The 26,253-nt window shown below is 36.5% G+C and overlaps 1 protein-coding gene across 5 annotated transcripts in view; it reads left to right on the top strand.

Moving 5' to 3' along the window:
- Positions 1-26,253, top strand: part of LOC150108709 (endoplasmic reticulum transmembrane helix translocase) — a 647,746-nt gene that overhangs the window by 602,922 nt on the left and 18,571 nt on the right. For 4 of the 5 annotated variants that reach the window (XR_016548145.1, XR_016548143.1, XR_016548146.1 and 1 more), the window contains exons 24-25: positions 9,233-9,376; positions 25,751-26,008. Coding sequence is in view for 1 of the 5 variants with exons in the window: in XM_090390936.1 (XP_090247062.1) it covers positions 9,233-9,376; positions 25,751-25,858 (252 nt within the window). In the remaining 4 variants the exon portion in view is untranslated. Of the gene's footprint in view, positions 1-9,232; positions 9,377-25,750; positions 26,176-26,253 lie in introns of those variants that run through there. The other variant, XM_090390936.1, reaches the window with a different exon arrangement.

Below are 26,253 nucleotides of genomic sequence, written 5' to 3'. Positions count from 1 at the left end.
TGTCAACTTGTTGGTGAAATTGTTACCATATTTACTCGAAAATAACTCGCCCTCGCGTATAACTGGCACCCCTGATTTTACTTTACGAAAAAATACATTAAAAAGTGTTGCATATGCCTCGCACATGAAAAATGTTTAAAAATGTTCACTTGGAGGGGATAGTAACTCGCTCCCTGAGGTTAACAACACACCCTCCCCAACAGCCATTATACTGCAGATGTAAGAAAAACAAGTAGTTTTATTGTATCCCTGATTAAGGTAAGGAGGCTTTTGCAGTCTCTGTAATATATTTCTCAACAAATAGTGCAATTAGAGACAGCTGGAATAAAAACTGCGTTAACTAATGAATCACATGTCCCCTCTTACAGAAACTGCACTGTATAGACTCGAGCAAAACCATATGTTGTACCGGAAACACAGTAACTAACTAAGAACTCTTGTCCAATTTTTCAATTACATGAAATAAGTGTTTGTTTTATTGCATTTGAAATTCTCGATGTCATTATGACAGATCACAAAGGCTAACTTGAAATAAAATTCTACCATGAATTGAAATATACCATATAATGCATGTGAGTTCCTGTGCCAACTCAAACGCAAACAAGCAGCAATAAATTTCAACCAAAGGTTGAAACTTTGTGTGAGTTGAGCCCACCGATAAAGAGAAGTTCCATCAGAACGATAAAATGACACCCCGTCATGAATGTATTAAAACTAAGAAATATATAGTGAATGTTGTTATGACAGTTTCACATGTTATGGAATTCGGTTGAAGAGAATTAGCATTTCAACTCAACAGTTTTAGGTTGCCTTTGTCTTTGGGTTGCTCAACCTTTTGTTAATATCGCACCAATCATATGCACATCTTCATAGCTGCTCTCTGGTGTAAAACAAAATTTAACTTGTATGTATTGTAACGATGAAAAAAAAAAAGGTTGAATAATTTATAAGCGTATAAATGGATATCACCTGTAAATTGTTGACATCCCACCTCTGGCACACATGCGATAGGTTCACCATCTATGCCCTAAATGAATAACATTTCTTCATGTCATATACCATAATTTTCTTTTGGTGTATGACATACAGAATATAATCTGTTCAACTAAATACAACTTTCCAGCTCATTCTTGTTAATTTAGTATTCAGGTTGATACTTACTTTCAGGTGTGTGTACAGATGAATTGAACATTAGGCAGATGGAGCTCCTGCTCAATTCTTTACATTCCTTAAAAGGCTGTGAGGGTTTCCTCATTCCACCAGAATACTTGATCATCTAAGCCATTGTACTTCAAAATCATCAACAAATATAAATGTGATTTTGAAATGGCCAGATGCTGCAAACTTGCCTTCTGGTTCCTCACCAAGTCCACTGGGCACAAGTCATATTTCGTTTATTAATGTTTTCACTGCTCTGACATTCAGATGGTGGTTTTAGTGTAACATCACCCAATATACGTTCTGTTTTTAGATATGTAATGATTCATCTTTACTGCTGTTTGTTTGTTCTTCCTAGGTTTAATTAAATAACTATTAAGATCTATAAACCTAGTGTTATTTTTTTGTTGCTTTCTAAGATTACTTAATGCTATAGAGAAGAGGACACACTTTGATCATCAGTAACTCCCCCACATTTTACAAATTCACTCCAACCCCCCCTTCCCTATCTCTCTGTCTCTCTTGTATATCTCATACAGAGGTAGGAGGATTTCCTTCCCCCCCATTAACTCACATTTTTAATTTGGCATACACAAGGCAGACTAACTCAAAAGAATACATCTGCATAGTTAACAGACATAAATAATGCACTGGCCTTATAGCTTAGTTGCTTCAGCTGTAATTTTTTTTTAAAAAAAAATGTTGTAAAACAAGAGTAGCAAAGTTTACAAATACATTTTTATGTGGATAAACATTTTGTTTTTCTGTATATGTACAAGTTGAATCTCGCTGAATGGATTGTAATAAAATTTTGTATTTAGAATCCTTAAAAAAAATTTTTTTTGGTTTTCATGTTTTATGGATTCTTTAACTAAATGAATAACAGCTGTAACAAATTTGACTTGAAAATCAGCACTGAAAAGACCACAATTATGAAAATAGGTAGGAACATAGAAAAGTTCATATTCTGAATGGCAAGTGTATAGAACAAATAAAACATTTCAGCTATTTAGGCACAGTTTTTAGTGAAGATGGCAAGGTAAATGTGAATTTATATATTTGGTTTAATCCTTTATCCACGTGTAAGCAAAAAAAGTTTGCACCTGAAGTATTTTCAGAACTGGGGCAACTCATGGCAAAGATGGTATAAGTTCTCATCACTTGCCTTAGTATCCCATAATGTAAAGTACATCTCCTTGCGGACATGTATAATGCTATGCATTAAGGGAAGGGTCACTACCCAAACCGGTTTCAACCTTTATTGAGGTCTCATCAGTGGGAGCCAGACCCAGAGGTGGTGATACTTGAGAGTTGGGTTAGAAATTAAAGCACTTGATCAAAGAGACCAAAAATATGAGAGTTCTTGGAAAATTTATTGGCTGAACATCAGTGGCAGAATCATGTTAAAAATGAAGAAAATTAGGAAGGAAATTGACATTGTTTGTATTCAAGAATATGTGAGCAAGACTAATCTAAGGTGGTATGATCACCTAAATAGAATGGGAGAGAAATGATTAGTAAAACAGGTGTTTGATGCCTAGATGGCAGGAAAAAGATCCAGAAGAAGACCAAGGTCTATGTGGATTGATTCAGTCAGAAGTGCCTTAGAACAAAATGTTATGCACAACAATACTGAAGTGCTGACAAGTAATAAGCTAATTTGGAGGAAAATTGTTGATAGCAAATTATTAATAAATGTAAATTTAATCATGTAGTGTCATATTAGTCTGAACACCCCTTGAGGGATACATATTAATAAATTGATGAAGATGAAAAAAAAAAATTGAGTCTTACGCATTTCATTAGACCATTTGTAGGGTCACTGAGGAGAATAAGAATGTTTTGTCTAAATTATATATTTCAGTAATGAAATTTACTGCTCTAACTGAATGGGATTTAGGATGAACATAAGAATATATGTGATCCAAGTATGGTTCAATCAAATCATCTTTATTGGCAGAAAAATTCCAACTGATATTAATAATTATTTACTGGCTAGGTAGAATTTAATAAAATTGAATTTAGGATTTCTTAAAATTTGTTGAGTCATTTAATTTTTTATTTCAGTTAGATCATTTGTAGTGGCAACATTATACAGAAATGTATATATCTACAGTACTTACAATAATAACAATTATTAACTAGGCATCTCCAATCTAAAATCTGAAAACATTCACAGGTGGTCCACACCAACCATTATTGATAATTCTTATCGTATTTCTCTTTAAACTCATTCACTGGCATCTATTCTACTTATTCTTCACTCTCTAAACAGTATATTTCGCAGTGCGTTATTACATAGATTACATACATTTGGAGGGCATTGGTGAGCCAAGTGCTGTGGACGTGTCTAAGAAGAGCTCCTGATTGAGATAAGTTATTCTAGGAATAATTAAGTATATATTAAGTATTACATAGTATTGTTTACTTTAGTAGTTTAATGTGTCTGGGTGATTTTTGTGTGTTTTTTGAATATTTTAACAGTAAACTGATAGATCGATTATCTGTGCTCATGGCTCTCATAAAGAGGAACACAAAGATGGCATGCAGGTTGCCATATTTGTGTGAAAATCTCGATTTAAAAGACTTGATTCAGTGTTCCATTTGTAAAATGTATGCATCAGGGAGAGCAGTTGGAGTCTGGTTAAACAATGATTGTGGAGTAAATGTGTGCAAAAAGTGTAAAGAATGTTTCAGGTCGTGTGAGTGATATCATTGTCGAAAATGAGGAACTAGATAACAGCGATATTCGAGGTATGAACGAGGATATTTGCGAGGTAGTACCTGATAGCTGTGAGAGTTGCATTGATAGAGTGAATAAAGTTAAGCATACAGGACAATTGAATGAATCATGGGAAAATAAAAATGACGACACAGATGCAATGAGTGAAATAGCTTTATTACGCGAGCAATACGTTGTGTAAACCAGCAACTGGAACGTTGGCAACAATCGTACCGACTAATAATCAAAAGTATGATAGAAAAAAAAAGTATGATAGTGAGTGTAAATAAAATGAAAGAGCGTGTATTGTATGGAGATTCCCTAGTAAGAGGTGTGTTAGTTGAGAGTTTAACAAAATCGTACCAACCTGGTGCGACCGTAAAGAATTAAATGAGTCGATTAAGATGCAAAAACAGCGGGTGAAGGAATTGATGGTGGTGGGTACAAATGATTTGAAAGGAAATAAAAAGGCTATGAGTGAGAATGTGAAGGAATTGCTTGAGGTGGCAAAAGAAAAGCGTGAGAGAGTTAGGATAGCGAGTCTGTCGCCATGGCATGACAGTGAAGAGTATAGAAGGAGGGCCATAATTGCTAGTGACTTTATGCGTGAATTATGTTTGAGTGGTGTGGAAATTGTGGATGGTGGAATGTCGATGGGTAAAAGGATTTGTACAAAATGGATGGATTACATTCGAATGGATTTGGTGTGCGGAGACTTAAAAAGGTGTTGTCGAATGTGGTGAAAGTGAAGTTACAGAACCAGGGAAACTAGAGTTATTAAGGGGGGCGGGGAAGTAGATTTGCAGATTTTAGAGAGACAAGTATGTAATATGCTCAAGCGAGTGGGAAAGACCACGAATCAGAATAGGATAGTTAGTATAAGGCATCAAAATAGGAATGGGACAAATCGACTTCTACAATTCATGTATACAAATGCCAGAACTATTAGGAACAAGAGGGAAGAATTTTGGGCCTTGGTTGGCACTTCCAGACCACAAGTTATTGGTATTAGTGAAGCATGGCTGACAGACGATGATACAGCTAGTGGGATTGAATGTGAGGGATATGGTGTGTTCAGGAGTGATAGGGAGAATAAAATGGGGATGGAGTGTTATTGATGAATAGCTGATGAGCTGCAGCCAAGAAGAATAGACATGGAACTGCAGGATAGAGAAGAGAGCACATTTGGTGTGAGATTGAAATTAGCAGAACTAAATATACAGTTGGGTGCTGCTATAGACCAGGTGATGGAATAGATGGTGGAGATAGTATGCATAAGCAAATAGAAGAATGAGTGGAAGGAGGGTAATTATTATGGGAGATTTCACCTATGGTAACATTGATTGGAAGGAGGAGAGGACACATGGGAGGAAGGAATTGGATTTTATATGGTTATTAAGGGATAACTATCTGTGACAACATGTAATAGAAAATATTAGGGGTCAGAGAGTGCTTGACCTGGTAATTGCATCTGAGAATTTGACTGTAACAGATATGGCCACGTTGCCACCAATTGGTGAGAGTGATCATAGGGTCTTGACTTGTGAGGTGGCTAAAGGTGTAGATTTTACAACTAAGACGGGGTACATGTGGAGTTATCAGGCTGGTAAGTATGACAAGCTTAGGAGTTTGATTGGTTCAGTACCATGGCATGTACAACTGCAAGGACTAGAAATTGATAGTGCATGGGAGGCGGTAAAGAAGTGTTTGCATGAAGCAATGGCTGACTGTATACCCAGAGTCCGAATAATAAATCAAGTAGGGGTTAAATGGATGAATAACACCATTAACCTTGAGTTGCAAAAAAAGAAACAACTATGGAGGGAATTTAAGGAGAAAGGTGACTTGCAGGCACATGAACAGTATAAAGCGCAGGCCAGAAGGGTAACGAGTGTGGTAAGAAAAGCAAAAAAGGATTATTAAAGAACATTGGCCATGCAGGCTAAGGAGAATCCTAAACAGTTTTTTCAATATGTTGCAAGTAAAAGAAAAAATGTTTATGGTAGAATGATTTTAAAGAATGTTGATGATAGGGAGGTAACCAACTCAGTTAATATAGTTGAATTACTGAGTGAGCATTTTGCAAGAATATATCTTCCAGGTGGTGATATTGCAGAAATGAATGAAAATATAGATTATACGGGAATTGTGGCGAATGAAGTGGAGGTGAGTAGTCTATTGCAAAACTTCAATGTCAATACATCTGTGGGATTGGATGGTATACCAGCTCGTGTTGTACAAGAAGCGGCTAAAGAATTGTCAGTACCCTTGACCATTTTGTTTAATTCGAGTCTCTGGTCTGGGTTAGTCCCGAGGGGGAGGAAAGAGGGGAAAATAGTTTCACTGCATGAAGGAGGTTCCAAGGCTGATGTTGTAAATTACCGACCGATTAGCATATCAGGTATCGTTGTGAAGGTCTTGGAGAAATCAGTCAAGAGAAGATCATGCCTCAGTAACTTGCTCACGTTTTATAGCACAGTGACGGCTGAACTGGATAAGGGTAATGGGTTTACAGTGATTCTACTGGACCTTGCCAAGGCCTTTGACAGGATACCACATGTTACAGTAATCAGTAAACTGGAGCAGATGGGGATGGATATAGGGTTGGTGAGATGGATAGGAGGGTGGTTGATGGAGAGATACCAGAGAGTGGTTTATTCAGGAGTGGGGTCCAAAAGACGACTTGTGACTAGTGGTGTGCTGCAGGGTTCTGTTCTTGGACCACTACTTTTGAATTTGTTCATTAACGATATAGGAAAGGATCTGAGAGGAAGTGTTCACTTGTTTGCTGATGATGCAAAGCTGGGTAGAGCAATTTTGAGTGCACAGGATGTCAAAATTTTGCAGGATGATTTGAATAGTTTGGAAGACTGGACTAGGGAAAATAGATGTCAATTTAATGTTGAAAAGTGTAAGGTTATGCATTTTGGAGTGAAATGATTAGCAGCAGTATATCACATTGGTGGAACTATACTCCAGGAGATTGATGAGGCCAGGGATTTGGGAGTGTTGTTGGATAAAGGAGTTGAAGGGGGCATGTTGCAAAAGTGGCCAAAACAGTTCATCAAATCGCTTGGTTGCTGAAAAATACTTTAACAAGCAAAGACAAACAAGTTATTGTTCCTCTATATCGAGCCTTGATAAGACCTCATCTAGACTACTGTGCCCAGATATGGGCGCCAGGGTTTCTTCTTGATGGGGAGGAGGTGGAGTGGATCCAGAGACGAGTGACCAAGATGATAACAGGTCTGTAAAATGTGCCTTATGAGAACAGGTTGAAGATTTGTGGGTTACCAAAATTAGTTGATAGGTGGAAAAGGGGTGATATGATTGAGACTTTCAAATTATTGAAAGTTTCTATAGGATTAATCCAGAAGATATTTTTGAGAATAGGATTGGTGGTGGGAGGACTAGGGGCCATACATAGAAGCTGGGCAAAAGTGTGGTTAGCAGGTGTGTTAGAACTAGGTGTTTTTTACTTGGAGAGTGGTGAATGAGTGGAATAAGTTGCCAGAGTCTGTTTGTGGGTGCTATGCCTGTGAATGAGTTCAAGGTGAGATATGATAGATACTGTGTGAATGTCGAATAATTGCTCTTAACATGATGTGAGGGCCTCCCTCGATGAGTCTGTCGACTCCTTGGAGTTGCCCGAGATGATAATAATAACCATATCCTTATTCAGCTTGTGGGTTGATCCTCTTTTTCTCTTCCCTCCTGTCTCATTGAAAAATTTCTTCTGCATTAATCGTATAGAACGTTGTTAGTAACGTCTTCATATCTCTTCTTTTTTCTGTCACCCAAATTCTATAGGATAAATGTAGAAGAAACTGACATACCAATTTATCTTTATGGGGAGCTTTCCACAAACCTCTCACTATCTTGAGCATTCACTTCTGAAGTCACTGTGACTTCAGAAGTGGTCCAGATGTGGTTATATTAAAGCCTTGTAAAGAGGTATAGCAACCTCGTACTTTCTCATGTTTTTGACATCCAAGTGAGCACTTAAGCCATTTCACTCAATTCTGCAAAGTCCATGAACTTTAAATCCATGTTAATATCGCTTGGAAAATGTATAGTCTTGTAAGTTTCTTGCAGTGCAATCCCATCACTGCAATACAGAGTGCATACATAACCTTACACTTTTCCATATTAGTTTGCAACCATTTTCCTTGCCCACAATTAATAGGCTATTTTAATCATTTTTTAGAATCTTATATCATCTGTTGCTCTCCTCATCAGCAAACCACTAGATATTATTTTTCAAATCGTCCTCATTGATGTAGAAATTAAACAGCAGTAGTTTAAGCATAGTCATGTGGCATATCTACTGGTTACCTACTTTTTCCTTGATTCTGCTCCACATACTATTCTGGTATCTATCAGTTTCCTTCAGATTGTGCTGCCAGTTTTATATCTATTCCCATTTACCCTAATTTATATAATGACTTCCATTCAGTATTTTGTCAAAGTCTTTGCAACATCCAGTAGTCTCATTAGGTAGACGTTTCCCTTATCCATCCCATCCCATTAAGTGGGATGGATAAGGGAAATGCTTATCAAGGCAAATGTTATCAAGACTTATTAAGGCAAATCTTTCCATTCACAAGAACCTACCACTGAATTCTGACCTTATGATATAATAATAAATAAAGGAAATGAAAAATTCAAAGGTGTCTGAACACAAACAATACCCTTAATAGATGAGTGTTTGTTACAGTAGTTGTTGATATAAGACAGGTCACATGTATTCAAACCATTCATCTGCTCATTTCATATTACTGTTGAGTTTGAGTTCAGCATCCTGAAGTTGATTAGATTCCCTTAATTACAGTTAAAAAATAATGTTTAGCAGTCAGTGTAACATGAAGATAGATGATATGTTTTTATTGCTACCATCAACCTTCTATCCAGTGATATGAATATGTCTGTCTAGTTTGTGAATTGCAAGAGCACCACAGATTTCCTCTTCCCTGTCCAACTAATTTGTGTAACCAGAACTTGCTTTTGGTCATTGTTCAGTAAACTATTTAAGTTGTGGGTAAAATATATTTCTTGCAAATTATGATAGGCAGACATTTTGAAGTGTATGTACACTTTGTAAATTATCATAATGCTACTACTTTCAGAAATGTGTTTCTTAACACAAATATCAGTCTGGCTAGCAAGAAATAGTGAATTAATCTTTCTAAAAACATCATAACAAAAAATCTTGTAAAGGCTTTTTCTTGAAAGTAATAATATTTATATTTGATTCAAATAAAATATTATCTTAATTTTATTAATTATTAGTAAAAGTAACATCAAAATTCTGTATTTTTTTTAAAAAAGCATGTGCTTTCATTTGCTTTTCAGGGTCATCCATTCATGGAGAGTCTTACAGAGAATAAGCCCCTCTTGTACAGCCTTATTATTTCAGGTTTAGCTATTGTTGCTCTTGTAACAGGATTCTTGCCTGGCTTAGCTAATCAGTTTGAGATAGTTGAATTTTTACCTGAAGTAAGTTTGATATATAATTTAGGAAAACAATTTGAGTTAGTAAATATTAGCCTGGATCATATTCATATTGTTAACATCATCAGAGACTTTCTGGGAGTCAAGGACTTGTCAAGGGAAGCAATGCACCAACCAGACTAGCTGTCATACCATCTCTTAAGCTCATTAACACCAGATGCATTCACCACTTCAACAGGAAAATTGTTCCACTCACTCACTGCTCTATGAGAGAAAAATCTAGCTCTCACCACTAGTTTAGCAGCAGCACAAGCTAAACTTCCACAGATGTCCCCTTGTCTTTCCCCACCTTCCATAAAACAAAACTTTTCATCAACCAGTATGCTATAACCCCCTTGCAGAAGTTTATAGATATCCATTATATCACCCTCCCTCTTTCTTCTTTTTACTCACATCAGCAATCTACATACTCCTAAATATCTCCTCATAATTGCATTCCATAATCCTGATCTCATCTGAGATCAGGATTATGATTTGAACAGGCTGGAATTGTGGGCATGGGAAAATGGATGTTAGTCCAATGTCAGTAAATGTAAAGTCATTCACTTTGATGTGATTAGATATCCAATGTCATATTATATTGATGGGATTATGCTAGAAAGAAACTGATCAGGCTAGGGATCTTGGAGTGGAGGAAGTTGAAGTTCAAGGGCCCATATAGCAAAGATTGCAAATACAACACAAAAGATAATTGCAATGCCGAAACGATCTTTAACATGTAAAAGTAAGGATGTAATTTTGCCTCTTTATGAGGCCTTGATAAGACCTCACTTGGACTACTGCATGCAGGTCTGGTCTCCTGGTTTCTGTTGTGATTATGATATAGTGGAGAGAGTGCAAAGGAGAGTGTTAAAAATGATATCAGGAGTGAAATACAGATTATGAAGACAGATTGAGAATTTGTAGACTGCAGACACTAGCAAACAGGAGAACGCGGGGTGATATGATTGAGACTTACAAACTTTGAAAGGGCTATACAGGATTACAGTTGATGGAATTTTTCAATTTATGGAGGGTGGGGAAAGGACAAGAGGGCATCCTTGGAAGCTGAGAATGAATGTTGCTAAGAATGGGGGAGAGTTAGATTTTTCTCTCATAGGGTGGTGCATGATTGGAATGGATTGCCATTCGATGTTCTGAGTGCAAGCAGTATGAATTAATTTGAGAATAAGTATGATAGCTGGTGCATGTAGTATGTGGCCTCCCTCAATGAATCTCTGATTCCCTGGAGGTCTCGCTTAATCATAATAATAAGATGAGATTCCTAGCCTCATTAATTTCATGTAATATAATCCCATCAATATAATGTCATTGGAAATCTCATCAAACCAGAGTGTATAACTTTATGCTTCTATGTCCTTCTCAATATTATTCAGATATAGATTGAAAAGTGGTCCAAGGACTGATCCCTGAGGTACACTACCAAATACCTTCAATCTGGTTGAACCCCCCCCCCCCCATTTACCACATTTTGATACTTCTTCCTCAGCCATGCACTTATCCATGTCAATAGTTTATATTCCAATACCATATTAACTAAATACTTAAGGAATTGACAGCGTACACTAGAAATATAAATTAAATCAACTTTAATATATACTTTCTGATATTTTGGCAACGTCATGTTGACATCTTCATGGGAACTTAAGATAAAGACATGTGCATGCAAGTACTACATAACAGCAAATGAGAAGTGAAACGAGGAAGTTACCATTTTCCTAAAGTCCTGATGGTGCACCTGGTGGGCTATATTAGGTGTTCTTGGCCTTTAGGCTGAAGTTCTGATATATGTTTCCCAAATTTGGGGCAGTCTCATGCAACCAAATTTGTTAAGGTTTGGCATGTTCATAAGGGCTGAGGCTGATTCCATGAATAGTCTTTCATATTTGAACTTGCTGTGGTGTATTACTGTGGCTTTCTTCCACCTTATTCTGTGGCGAGTATCCAGAGCATGGTCTGCAAGCCCAGAGTGGCTGTACTGGTGAAATCAGATGTAGTCCTTGTGTTCTGAGATTCTGATATTTTCTGTCCTGCCTGTTTGGCCATAGTAGGACAGTTTACAGTTGCAAGGGACCTGGTATAATTTTTGGCTAAATATTTAGCCAAAGCACTCTCACACTATACTGGCAACACACCATCACACACAAAAAAACTCAGCCTACTTCAAAGCCAGTATAGAAAACCTTACACTCCAACATAATGACATAATGGTCAGTTTTGACATCTCCTCCTTATTCATAAATATCCCCCTCAAAGAAACCTTATAGTTAATCCAAGCTAAATTTCCTCCCAATATCTCAGCCCTATTTCAGTTGACAATGAACTCAGGCTATTTCGTTTGGCAGGAAAAATTCTACAAACAGATAGAGGGGACAGCCATAGGTTCACCACTTTCCCAGCCCTTTACCAACTTCTTTATGGAGACTTTTGAAGAGAAAGCCGTAAACTCTGCCCCACAAAAATCTACCATATGGCTTCGCTACATTGATGATGTGTTTGCTCTTTGGTCACATGGCCCGGATACACTCCTCTCCTTCTTAACACACTTAAAACAACCAACATCCTAGAATCAAGTTCACCCTGGAAAAAGAAAAACAATAGCCTCCCCTTCCTAGACACACTAGTCACCTGCCAACCTGATGGAACCTTGGTTTTTTCAGTTTATAGAAAACCCACCCATACAGGCAGATACATTTACCAACAATCCCCCCCCCCTCACAACAATATGGAGTTATTAAGACACTATTCAACAGGACAAAACTAATCTGTTCAAATGACCAAGCCCTAACTACTGAGCTAAATCACATCCTTAACACTTTCTCAAAACAAATACTAAAACCAGTTATCCACAATCCACCTCCCCACCCTTCACAAAAAAAATTACTCTAAATCCATTACCATTCCCTACATCCGAGGCACCTTGGAAAAAATCAACAAAATCCTAAAAAAACATGACTTGACCTCTTGTTACAGACCATATAGAAAATTGGCATCCCTTATCTGCTCAAGTAAAGACCAACCACTTCCCCTAGACCTACCTGGTGTATACCAGGTCCCTTACAGCTGTAAATTGTCCTACTTTGGCCAAACAGGCAGGACAGCAAATATCAGAATCTCAGAACACAAGGACTACATCCGATTTCACCAGTACAGCCACTCTGGGCTTGCAGACCATGTTCTGGATACTCGCCACAGAATAAGGTGGAAGAAAGCCACAGTAATAAACCGCAGCAAGTTCAAATATGAAAGACTATTCATGGAATCAGCCTTAGCCCTTAGGAACATGCCAAACCTTAACAAATTTGAGAAACATATATCAGAAGAACTTCAGCCCAAAAGCCAAGAACACCTAATATAGACCGCCAGGGGGCACCATCAGGACTTTAGGAAAACGGTAGCTTCCTCGCTTCGTTTCTCATTTGCTGTTATGTAGTACTTGCGTGCACGTGTCTTTATCTTAAGTTCGCATGAAGATGGCAACGTGATGTTGCCGAAATATCGGAAAGTATATATTAAAGTTGATTTAATTTATATTTCTAGTGTACGCTGTCAATTCCTAAGTATTAGTTATCTTGTTTAACCAGCGTATAAGCCTTTCTGCATGAATCACTGAGGGCCTAGCCAATTTGGCTAAATATTCCTTTAGTATATGTACTGATATCTCATCTGTCACAGCTCTCTAATTCTTATCCAGGTTTTGCAAGAGCTCATGCAGCTCCTTCTTACTCTCATCTATCTCTTTATTTAGCATCCGTGTGTAGAGGCTTAAGTGCTGTGAGGACATCATATTGGAGGCTTAATGGATTGTATACAGCACTCAGAAGGGATTAAAACAGAATTTAATACTTCCTATATATTTTGTCTCAGTAAATGAGACATCTTCAGGGATTACAAAAAAAAAACTAATGTAACATCAAAAACAAATAACACACAATACTAAGCCCAACCACGTGGATGACACTAAAGTCCTATCTAGGTGGAGCGCCCTCTAAGGTCAGTTGTAGGTGCCTTGGGATGTAAAGTGGGACCTCTGGTGATAAGCGTTTCCCAAATCTTAGGAAGATTAATGCAGCCATATTTGTTGAGATTTGGTTGATTCCTGAGAGCTGCTGCTGATTCTAAGAATAGTCTCTCTTTTTTGAATTTGCTGTGGTGGAGCATGGTGGTTTTTTTCCACGAGATCCTGTGGGTTGTATCCAAGACATGGTCAGCCAAGCCTGAATGGCCATAGTTGTGTGTGCGGACTTATGTTCCTCCAGGCAGATAGTGGCTGATCTGCCTGTCTGTCCAAAGTATGCCAGTTTACACGAACAGGATACTTTATATACTCCAGGCACTGAGAGAGGAGGGAACTGATCTTTTGTAGAGCAGATAAAGGTAGCAAGTTTGCAGTGTGGCTTAAATGCCGTGTGTAGGTTATAATTTTTTAAAATCTTGGCTATTTTTTAGATGTGCTACAGATGTAGGGTATGGTGATGGCATTTCTAAACTCTTTTTGAAGAGGCGACCGAGGAGAGGGGGAGGACCTGATTATTTTTTTAATACTATGATCGCTAGCCATTGGAGAGGAAAGTATTGTGTATGTGGTCAAGCTCAGTTGTAAGGGCGGTTCCACTGGAACAAAGATTGTGGGCTCTCTTGGTAAGAGTTTACAATGAGGAGATGTCAAAGCTTACTAATATGTCTGTGTTATTTAGGGAACTGCCATGGGTCCCTCCCCCTCTCACCCCCTCTTGCCAATTTTTATATGGAAGAATTTGAAAAACGAGCCATAGACTCAGCCCCTCTCAAACCTTCTATCTGGCTAAGATATGTAGATGATGTGTTCTCTATTTGGCCTCATGGCCCAGACACATTAGACTCTTTCCTCAGTCACCTCAACAGCCTACATCCAAGAATCCAGTTTACAATGGAAAAGGAAAAGAACAATTGCTTACCCTTCCTAGACACCTTAGTTACATGCCTTCCCAACGGTACACTTTCCTTCACTGTATATAGAAAACACACACAGGCAGATACATTCACAAACTCTCCCACCACCACCCCGCTCAGTAATATGGCATTATTAAAACTCTTACCAAGAGAGCCCACAATCTTTGTTCCAGTGGAACTGCCCTTACAACTGAGCTTGACCACATACACAATACTTTCCTCTCCAATGGCTACAGTGATCACAGTATTAAAAAAATAATCAGGTCCTCCTCCTCTCCTCAGTCTTCTGTTCAGAAATGCCATCACCACACCCTACATCCATGGCACATCCGAAAAAATAGCCAATATTTTAAAAAGGTACAACCTGCACACAGCATTTAAGCCCCACCGCAAACTTGCTACCTTTATCCGCTCTACAAAAGATCAGCTCCCTCCTCTCTCAGTGGCTGGAGTCTATAAAGTACCCTGTTCGTGTAAACTGGCGTACTTTGGACAGACAGGCAGATCAGCCACTATCCGCCTAGAGGAACATAAGTCATACATCTGCAAACACAACTATGGTCAGTCAGGCTTGGCTGACCATGTCTTGGATACAACACACGGGATCTCATGGAAAATAACCACCATGCTCCACCACAGCAAATTCAAAAAAGAGAGACTATTCTTAGAATCAGCAGCAGCTCTCAGGAATCAACCAAATCTCAATAAATATGGTTGCATTAATCTTCCTAAGATTTGGGAAATGCTTATCACCAGAGGTCCCACTTTACATTCCAGGCCACCTACAACTGCCCTTAGAGGGTGCTCCACCTAGATAGGACTTTAGTGTCACCCATGTGTTTGGGCTTAGTATTGTGTGTTATTTGTTTTTGATGTTACATTAGTTTTTTTATAATCACTGAAGATGTCTCATTTACTGAGGCAAAATATATAGAAAGTATTAAATTCTGTTTTAATCCTTCTGAGTGCTGTATACAATCCATTAGGTCTCCAATATGATCTTTATTTAGCATATTGGTAGCACCATGTGCCATGATACATACACCTGGTTGATAGATCTAAGTGAGGTGAGCGTTTGTTATTTGAACAGTCTCATTTGCTTCTGACAGGATAATGTCTGCATTCAGTAACATTTTTCTTATACATTCATTCTTTCTCTTACTTGCAGCCTTGCAATAAAATTCTTCTGGGTTGACTTTAGCTTACAACGATAATTTATTTGCAAACTCTGATTTAGCTTTTCATATAACACTTATAACTTTTTGGCTTGCACTTTATATAACTTCTCTTATCCTTATTTCATAGTTTTTGCCTTCTATATCATCATCATCTTGTGAATCTCTTGCTTAATAAGGTTGCACATCCATTTCACTCCCATCCTATTTGTTCTTCAAACTCTAAGGACACAATCAGACATTTCATCATTCAAGCATTTTTTTTTTCAAAACTTCTCATGTACTCTTGATATCCTTCATGTACAGTAGCTAATTACATAAGACTGAATGCAGTATTCTCCTGAGTTTGTTATAATTTCCAGCTTTGTAATTGAGCACATAACTTGCCCTAATGGGACCATCCCTATACTTAACTGTTTCCCAGGTCAGTACTGACCAACTGGTGGCCAAACGCTCATGTTCTTAACTCAGTTCACATCTGAGAAAATAAATACATTTCATCCTGTTAGCCTCCACTTCACACCAAATAGTCTCTCTAATTCACTGCTAATTGAACATTATTATTGCTTTCATGAAAGCAATAATAATGCTTTCATGAGCTTCTAACTAACTGGACTCAAATCGCTGAAAGGACAAATCACATGATTTGTCCTTTCACGTTTCATCTACACGAAAGGACAAATAATATTCACAACATACTTAAAGGGTTACCAGAAAGGAAGACATCCATGAATAATCACCATTAATAGTAAACTTTCTCTCTTTAAACTTGATTATTCCAGTTACTACATCTGACTCTAAGAGCTACGTTTCACTAATGCAAGCAACTTTAGGCCAAAATGTGTTTACTAAAATAACAGTATCAATCCCTTGCTTCCTGATGTTTCTGGCATTTGTGTATCGGCATAACAAGTTAACCCCCCCCCCCATCTTTTTTTTTTTGTATACTTACATATGCAATGCCTTGTGGTAAGTATATCAGAAGGTATGACTGCTGTTTGGATGGAATGTTTCCTGCTTATAGTCCTTTCAGATCCTTTTGGAAAAGTTGATACTTTTTTTTCAGTTATTCCATGCTTTGATATAAATTGTGAGGGAAGATGGAGTTTCATATGTGAGCCAGTTATGCTATGCTCGCCCTTCGCTTGTATGGCCTTTTGGGGAACAGTTCTTAGTCAGCTGCTGGGAATATAGAATGGAATGCGGAATAAATGCTTCCAGATTAATGAGGATTATTTCAGTGATATGTTCAGTATATATGTTTGGATCAGTAGGTTGGAACAGAGAATCAGGCATAGAAGTTACAAAGATCCTCCTGCTTGACGTTTGTATAGTGCCATGCAACACATGGGTGTGCATGTTGCTCTGTGAGGGAAGATTAGTACTAGGTTATGGTGTGAATTACTTAAAGGACAAATAATATTCACAGCATACTTAAAGGGTTACCAGAAAGGAAGACATCCGTGGTGTTTGGAGTGTAGTTGGGTTATCTGGTATTTGAGTGAGCATGTAAATGATTTGCATAAGGTTGTTGATAGCAAATGTCTAAACATCTCTACCTTCCTGATCTGTTCAGTTAAAAAGGGGAAGCCAACTCTCTGAGAAAGATAACCTTCTTAGGTTATCTTCCTCAGAAAGATGGTCTGCAATTTTCAGACCGAAATATTTGACTAATTAAATATCTTTCTTGTGTTTACGTGCTTATATTATTCAACCTTCTTAGGAAGGTTAGGCTGAAGAAAAATCAACATTTAAAGATAGGAAATCAAGAAGTTTGGAATAGTTGGTAGCAATAGGAGAATGCTAGTAAATGAATTTGATAGAATAGGGTAGAGATATCTCAGCCAGAGGTAGTCAAAATCAGGAGCTTCTAATTACTCTTTGGTATGCACAGATGCTATCTTTGAGCTGAAATGAGTCACAGAGTGTATAGTTGGGAAAGTTGAAATGAATAGTCCTTGCAGAAGTTGTAATTTGGATTTCTGTTTGGAAAAGGTGGTGAGGATATACAGGCTAGAGGTGGAATTGAATATTATTGAAGTTGGAATTTAAACCATATTTGTTTGTAAAGTGGATTTGGAAGGTTTTGTTTTCTGAGGTTTGTAGTTCACCATATGGTCCAATCACGTTTCCTTATGCAGTATTGGAGTTATGATTTTCACAGTGGCTGTTAAATTATTATTATTGATATTATTATTATACAGGTATCTCCATGGAGTCAGAAGAAAAGGTAGTAAACTTTGGGAGATCCATTATTCACACACTAGCTATCATTCATAATGCCTATCATACCTCTCCTATCCCTAAACTCATTCACTGATGATGCAACCTGTTCGACCCATTCATTACCTTCCAGGCAAAAAATTTATTCCTAAACCCTTGCTAACCACACTCGTACACAGTGTCTGCTGGTGACCCCTTGTTCTTTCCTTCTTGTCATGTACTGGTGGGGGGGGGGAGAACTGAAAGGAATAAGATTGACATTGCCTTCAGTGTCAGTCCTATAAAAACCCTTTTAATAACTTAAATTCTTCTATCCTGTCTCCTCTTTTGCAATTATTCAGCTAATTTTTGAAGTCTGCAGACCATCAATCTCTTCTCATAGCGAGCATTCCACAGTTCTGACACAATCACAGGCTGCAGAAACCAAATGCTTTTGTGAAAGTGAGTGGAATGAATTGGTGAAGATGAGTTATTAATCAACCTAATGTCCTCTTCTGTATTTAATTAGTTATTTTTAGGGAGCTCTTAGGGGCACCACCCCAAATCTGATAGCAATATTTGATAAGTGAATTTGTAATTTGTATGAGATTATTATTTGTTTGGAGGTAAAGTAATGCCTTGAGTTAAAGAGGAATCCTAGTTTTTAGTACAAGTCTGCAGGATTTTCTGAATAAATTGAATAATAAATTTGGTAGTATGAATAGCAAGGAAAAAAAAAAAAAGACGGTAAAAGTAGAACAGAAACATTGAAAATATCAACTGCGTCCTTAATGGAGAACCTATAGAAAAATAAAACATTTCAGCTGCTTAGGCACAGTTTTCAGTGCTAATGATAGTTTAAATTAGGAAATAGACAACAGAATTTGCAACACTAGTAGTAGGAAGTCTACTGGATAATTTTTTTATGGATTAAGAGAGAAATTAGTCTAAACACTACACTATGTACAAAAACATGTTCAAACCAATTTTAACATATGGATATAAGAGTTGGGTTAGAAATAAAACACTTGATCAAAGACTGAAGACCAACAAATATAAGAGTTCTGAAAAAGAATAGGAGAATGAACAGATGGCATCAATGGCAATGTCATATTAAAAATGAAGACGTTAGGAAAAAACTTGACACTTTTAGCATTCAGGAACATGTTAGGAGAGCTAATCTCAGATGGTATGGTCACTTAATCAAAGAGAACAGTAGAGGAATGGTTAGAAAAAGCAGTGTTTTTTGCCAGGATGAGCAAGAAAAAGACCAAAATTTAGGTAGATTGAAACAGTAAGACATTCCTTAGGAGGCAGAAATATGAGATCTGATAATATTGATTTTGTTGTATAATGAAACCTGTGGAGCATTCATGACTAAATATACACACGTAGCCAAAATAAGATTTTTTACTAAGTAAATATTTCGTTCTAAGTATCATAGGACATCTTCAGTACAGTTAATTCAACCAATACTAGGAATTAACAGTTAGGGCACAAGCTTACAATGGAATCCCTCTATGTGTGCAGTAGAGTGTTATAGAAATAAATTAAAATATAGCTGGAAAAAAAAATAAAACATGAGTATATTAAAATGGGATAACATATAGAATTATGTTACACAATTTAGGATGACAATTTCCCAGACTATAGGGATAGTAAGAATGTCATTACGGTTCAAATTAGGTCTGTGATGTAGGGCTTCAGCACTTTCTTTATATAAATGTTCATGTTTATATGAAGATCTATGTAGAAGTTTTTTTTTTTTTTTCAATTCCGTGTTGTGCGAAGCCATATTTCTGTGGTTTGATGAGACGGATATGGTCTTGATGTTCAGAAATGTGTTTGTTGATGGATCTGCCTGTCTGTCCATAGTAGGACAATTTACAGGAGCATGGGACCTTGTATACCTATGGTAGCATAAGAGGTGAAAGTCTGTCTTTAGGATAAGGTAACCAATTTTGGATTTGGTTGAATGGTTTGTAGGTAGCAGCCAGTTTATAATTCTTCAAGGTTTTTGAAAGATATTCAGAGATGCCTTTGACACATGGTATGGGAATCCTATGGGTTTGTTCTTGTCTAGGTTGATGTGCGGGGAAGTGACTGATGATTTTTTGCATTGTTTTTGAATTATATCCATTTTGTATGGTGGTATTTTTGATTATTTCCAATTCTTTGTTTAAAGAACCTTTGGAGAAGCAGAATCTGTGTGCTCTGGTTACTAATGATTTAATGATGCAAAATTTCTGAGATGGATGGTGAGCAGAAGAATTGTGAATGTAGCATCCTGAAAAAGTCAGCTTTTGATAGACAGTGGTGGAGATGGGACCATCTTCTTTCCTTTGGATTTGTACATCCAGGAAGGAGATATCCTGCGGAGATTCTTTTTTGAGAGTGAAATTGATGCACGGGTGAAGAAGGTTGATTTTATCTAGGAACAAGTGTAGTTCTTGTTCAGAATGACCCCAGACAGCAAAGATGTCATCAACATATTGTAGCCAGGTTTAGGATTAAACGTGAAAATTTTCTTCCAGGTGTTCTAGAAAGAAGTTGGCTAGGTTTGGTGATAAGACGAACACAAACTGGCAACAAATATTTTAGAAATCACAAAATTAGAAGCGGAATTATCTAGCACGTTAAATCAAGAATTGCTACTATTGATTATTAATGTCTCAAAAAATGCAGGAATCAAAGCATTTGAAAAAGTAATACTAATCTACATAAAAAATACTTTACCTTGTTAAATCAATCCAAGCAAAATACCAGCAAATTACCAACCGAAAAATGGGCTGTCAACTTATCTAGTCGTCCACTAACAGAAGATAAATTAAATGTTCTAGCAAGAGGTCATAAATTTGCCATTTCACCTAAACGCATTTCATATTTAGATTTTATACACAATATTGAAAGAAACATCGGCCATCTTTCCAATACTGAAGCCAATAGACTGCATTTCGAAATTGCAAAAATAATATATGATGCCAAACCTTCTGACTTGAATATCCCTCCATCAGAATTCAATGCTCTTATCTCCTTAAAACGTAATAAAAACATAATTATCACCAGAACCGACAAAGGAAATAGTACTGTTGTCTTAGATACTAATACTTATGACTGAAAAAGGAATGTACTACTCCGAGATTGTAATACATACGCCCAACTTGATTATGATCCTACAAAACGACAGCTCAAGAAACTGAAGAAACTACTAAATGAAACCATTTCCTTAGATCAAGAAACAATAAAAAAACTGAAGACATACCAAGCCAGGCCTCCTAGAATATACGGTCTACCTAAACTCTACAAGAATAAGATTCCACTCAGACCTGCCGTGGATTCTGTTGGCAGCCCGACTTACAAATTATCAAGATATTTATCTAACCTTCTCTATCCTCTCATAGGCCACTTAGCATTATCAATTAAAAATTCCACAGTTTCATGCAAAAATAAAAGACATTCAACTGTTGGAAACTGGCATGCTAATTAGCTTCGACATTGTCTCCCTCTTCACTAACACGCCCCATAAGGAAACGATAGACTTGCTAACTCGGAAATTCCCATCCGACATTGCCGAATTATTCAAATTTGTTATTACATCTGGATACTTCACCTGGGAAGAGAAAATTTACAAGCAAGAGGAAGGAACAGCAATGGGATCTTCCTTATCACCAAACCTAGCCAACCTCTTTCTAGAACACCTGGAAGAAAAAATTTTCACTTTTAATCCTAAACCTGGCTACGATATGTTGATGACATCTTTGCTGTCTGGGGGTCATTCTAAACAAGAACTACACTTGTTCCTAGATAAAATCAACCTTCTTCATCTGCGCATCAAATTCACGCCCAAAAAAAATCTCCATATGGTTCCATCTCCACCTTTGCCTATCGAAAGCCAACTTTTTCAGGACGCTACATTCACAATTCTCCTACTCACCATCCATCTCAGAAATTTTGCATCATTAAATCATTATAACCAGAGCACACAGATTCTGCTTCTCCAAAGGTTCTTTAAACAAAGAATTGGAAATAATCAAAAATACCCATATAAAATGGATATAATCCAAAAACAATGCAAAAAATCATCAGTCACTTCCCCGCACATCAACCTAGACAAGAACAAACCCATAGGATTCCCATACCATATGTCAAAGGCATCTCCGAATATCTTTCAAAAACCTTGAAGAAATATAAACTGGCTGCTACCTACAAACCATTCAACCAAATCCAAAATTGGTTACCTTATCCTAAAGACAGACTTTCACCTCTTATGCTACCGTGGGTGCACGAGATCCCATGCTCCTGTAAATTGTCTTACTATAGACAGACAGGCAGATCCATTAACAAATGCATTTCTGAACATCAAGACCATATCTGTCTCATCAAACTGCAGAAATCTGGCCTCGCACAACACGGAATTGAAACACCGAACTATAGGATCCACTGGGGAAAAAACTAAACTTCCACATAGATCTTCATATAAACCTGAACATTTATGTAAAGAAAGTGCTGAAGCTCTACCTCACAGACCTAATTAGAACCATAATGATGTTCTTACTATCCCTAAAGTCTGGGAAATTGTCATCCTAAATTGTGTAACATAATTCTATATGTTATTTCATTTTAATATAATCATGTTTTTTTTTTTTTTTCCAGATATAGTTTAATTTATTTCTGTAACACGCTACTGCACGCATAGAGGGATTCCATTGTAAGCTTGTGCCCTAACTGTTAATTCCTAGTATTGTTTGAATTAACTGTACTGAAGATGTCCTATGATACTTAGGATGAAATATCTACTTATTAAAAAATTTTATTACTATGGTTAGTTGGTCAATAATATTGATGTCATGATGGATAACAGATTAATTTGGAGGAAAATTGCTGATAGAAAGTTAGTAATGATGTAACCTTTTCATGTGATGCTATCATAATATCCTTTACACCCATGAGAGTATATATCAAGAATCTGATTAGAATGATTTTAAAAAAAATAAACACTTGATCATGTATGTATAAAATATGATTTATTTGCTATATTCGTGATCTCATTTATGTCACAACAACCATCATTTCCTGATGTGTATCAAAGGTTGTACAAGTGTTAGGTGGCTGGATTGTGTTTGCTTAGATTTTGTGCTCACTAATGCTACTGCTTTTAAAAGTATTTATATATACGAAGGTGGTCTGAAAAGCAGGATTTTTTTTTTTCTAAGCTGGTACATCAGTCATAAGCATCCATGAAATTGCAAGTCATTCTATCAAGTAGTTTGTTTTATACAGCTGTCTGAAGCAAAAGTGTTGTCTGTTTGAAATGGATAAAATTGAGTATTGTGTGATTATAAAATTATTTGTAAAAGAAGGTTAAACTCCAAAAGAAATTCATTTGAAGTTCATATAAGTTTATGGGTCCTTCATTTTCGACAATTAAAAAGTGGGCTGCCGAGTTTAAACGTGGCTGCACCTACCTTGAAGATGAATCATGTGGAGGACGTCCAAAAAGTGTAACAACACCAGAAATTGTTGATCAAGGGCTCGATATGGTATTGGATGACTGGCTGGTGAGTCAAAATGGGTGAAATTACTGAAACTATAGGATATATTTCAAAAGAACGTGTAGGATATATTTTGCATGAAGAATTGCAAATGAGAAAGCTTTGCGCAAGATGGATGCCATGCTTGCTCACAGCAGATCAAAAATGCACTGACATGAAAATCTGTGAACAGTGCTTGGAGTGTTTTAACAAGAATAAAACTGATTTTGTGCGTCAATTTATTATTATGGATGAGACTTGGATTCACCATTACATGCCAGAATCCAAACAGCAATCAAAACAGTGGATAGAAGCTGGTTGTTCAGTGCCAAAGAAGACAAAATCAGTTCCATCAGCAGGAAAGGTCATGACATTGGTGTTTTGGGATGCTAAAGGCATTTTGTTTATTAATTATCTTGAAAAGGGTAAAACAATAACCCTGGAATATTATTCTGATCTTTTAACCAGACTAGACAAAAAAAATATTTGAGAAAAGACCTGGTTTGCAGAAGAAAAAAATCATCTTTCATCAGAACAATATACACCTGCTCACAAAGGTGTTTTGGCAATGGGAAAATTAAGGGATCTGCACCATGAATTGTTGGAACATCTACCCTATTTCCCAGATTTGGCTCCCTCTGACTTCTATCTCTTCCCAAAATTAGATCTCTTCCTTGCTGGTCTTTTTTTTTTTTTTTTTCTCCAAATCAAAAGGTGATTGCAGCTGTATAGGGGTATTTTGCAGTCTTACTGAGAACCACTACAGGGATGGGATAATAGCACTGGAGCATCGCTGGAATATGTATTAGTCTTAAGGTAGATAATGTTGGAAAAGAAAAATAATTTTGAAATTATAAATTCATTTTTTCATTGTTAAGCTGAGAACTTTTCAGACCACCCTCGTGTGTGTGTGTGTGTGTGTGTGTGTGTGTGTGTACACACACACACGCGCACACACACACACACACACACACACACCTAAATTTACATTCCAAATGACAGTACAGCAATGAATCTAAAAAGACTGAAGAACTCAAGATCAACTATAAATAAGTATTTTGAGCTTTTCAACAAAAAGATTTACTCTACTTAATATTCTATCAAAGCAAGCACTCATGTAGGTATGTCTATAGCATGAGAAAGAGGATAGCAGCAAAGCTAAATGTCAACTGAGTGATACAGTTTTGCTAAGTCTGACAAACCACCTGAAGCATAAAACATTGGTGTAGTTCCAAGCAGGAAATTATATATATAAAAAAGAGATTTTTGCTGCCAGTTGTGGCATGCTAATTGTAATGACTGATGAACTTATAAAAATCGAAGATGGAATCTTAAACTTACACAAAATAAATTTATTAGCCGTAAAATTTTGCCTATGTATCATAGGCATCCTCAGTATGCTAATAATGAAATACAGAATAAAATTACAATGAACAAATCGTTTTCATAAAGCACCACTATATCATTAATAGGACAGTAGACAGTAAGATTCCCAATTATTTATTATTATATTTTTTTAAATCATTCATAGGCAAAAATTTTACAGGTGATAAATTTATTTCACTTAAGTTTCCATCTTTAATTTTTCTAACTATGTCAAAACAGTTTCTATGATCTTTTGGAAAGTCCATGGTCAGCCTAGAACTGCAACATATTATGTTTGGTGTATTTTTTCATGTAAAATCTTGACACATCAGAAAGAAAACTCAAAGTAAAGCATAATCAGTGTCTCAATGTTAACTTGGCTACTTACCGCCAAAAACCCTAGCAAGCTTTGCATCCTCATCACCTTGTCGATCCAAGATGCTACTGATGTGGAAAATAAAAATATAATACCATTATACTGAGCTTTCATTCGTAAACAGATGCAGCGCTAAACAACATCTACAAGCTCGCTAAACAATGCAAATGTCAGGTGTCACCACTTTGGGTCTATGAATACATGGGGAGATGGAACAAATCTCACACTTAGTCAAAGTAACTTGTGATATGTCAGTGAGCAGGTCTGCTTTTAAAACTTCAGTGAATAACATGTCAGAAGGCACCTCTGCTATGTTTCATATACGAGCTGTCAGATCTCACCTATGCATAGAAGGAACAAGATAGAAGACTATGTCAACAATATACTGGAAGAAAAACGACAAGTGGAGATGATGTGTGGACAATCAACCATAAAAAAGTATGGTGGTTTGAAGTTCTTATAGGCAGAACTAAATAGCTAAATAACAGATGTAATGATTGCTTTGTGATAGTCATATTGAAGTTTAGAAAGGTCAGAAAATCATATATTGTGTAACTCACTGTATTTTTTACATATTATATATTTTTGCTTAACATTACCAACTTATTCAACATTGATAAATTAGATAATCATTATATTGTAACTGCAAAGTAATTCATTACTTAATGAAAAATATACATCATTTTCTAAACATTACAAAATATTGCACAATTTTCAAAATGCTTGTTATATTTAAATAGTGCAGTGCATCATAAATAATTTTTTTTTTCCTTTGCAGTTCCAGAAGATAATTTTGATTGTGCTGGCCACAGATCTTATATTTTCTTTCATTGTAGATAGGATATGCTTATTTCTTACTGGAAAAGGAAAACTAAAAGAACTGTGATAACAAGAACATTTTTTCTCTCATAATTTTTATCACATATTCATTCTGTCAACAGAGGTTGAGGGGAAACAAATATCATGTCATGTACAAAAGTTCAACTAAATAAAGCAGGGCTTCAATATGTTCATTGAAATGATAGGAAGTCATTCGGTAAAAGATATTTTTTGAATGTGGAATGCTATTTATAATATGTACAGATTTAAACAATATTCTTGGTTACTTCACTATTTAAACAAAATGTGCAGGGATTTGTTTTGAGAACTTTTATTGTTGCGTGTATTAACAACAGTTATTTAAGTAAAATCATTGCATTTTGATTAGATTGTGTGTTTTCTATCAATTTTAAATAAGTAATTATCATTATGGTAGTTTTCTAGCTATTAACACTTTTTTTC

The sequence above is a fragment of the Typopeltis vanoorti genome, chromosome 3, assembly GCF_054136105.1.
Source record: "Typopeltis vanoorti isolate ZY-2024b chromosome 3, IOZ_Tvanoo_1.0, whole genome shotgun sequence".
Classification (NCBI taxonomy): Eukaryota; Metazoa; Arthropoda; class Arachnida; order Uropygi; family Thelyphonidae; genus Typopeltis; species Typopeltis vanoorti.
Note: the sequence above shows the minus strand (reverse complement) of the source record. Positions and strands in the feature narration are given on the sequence as shown.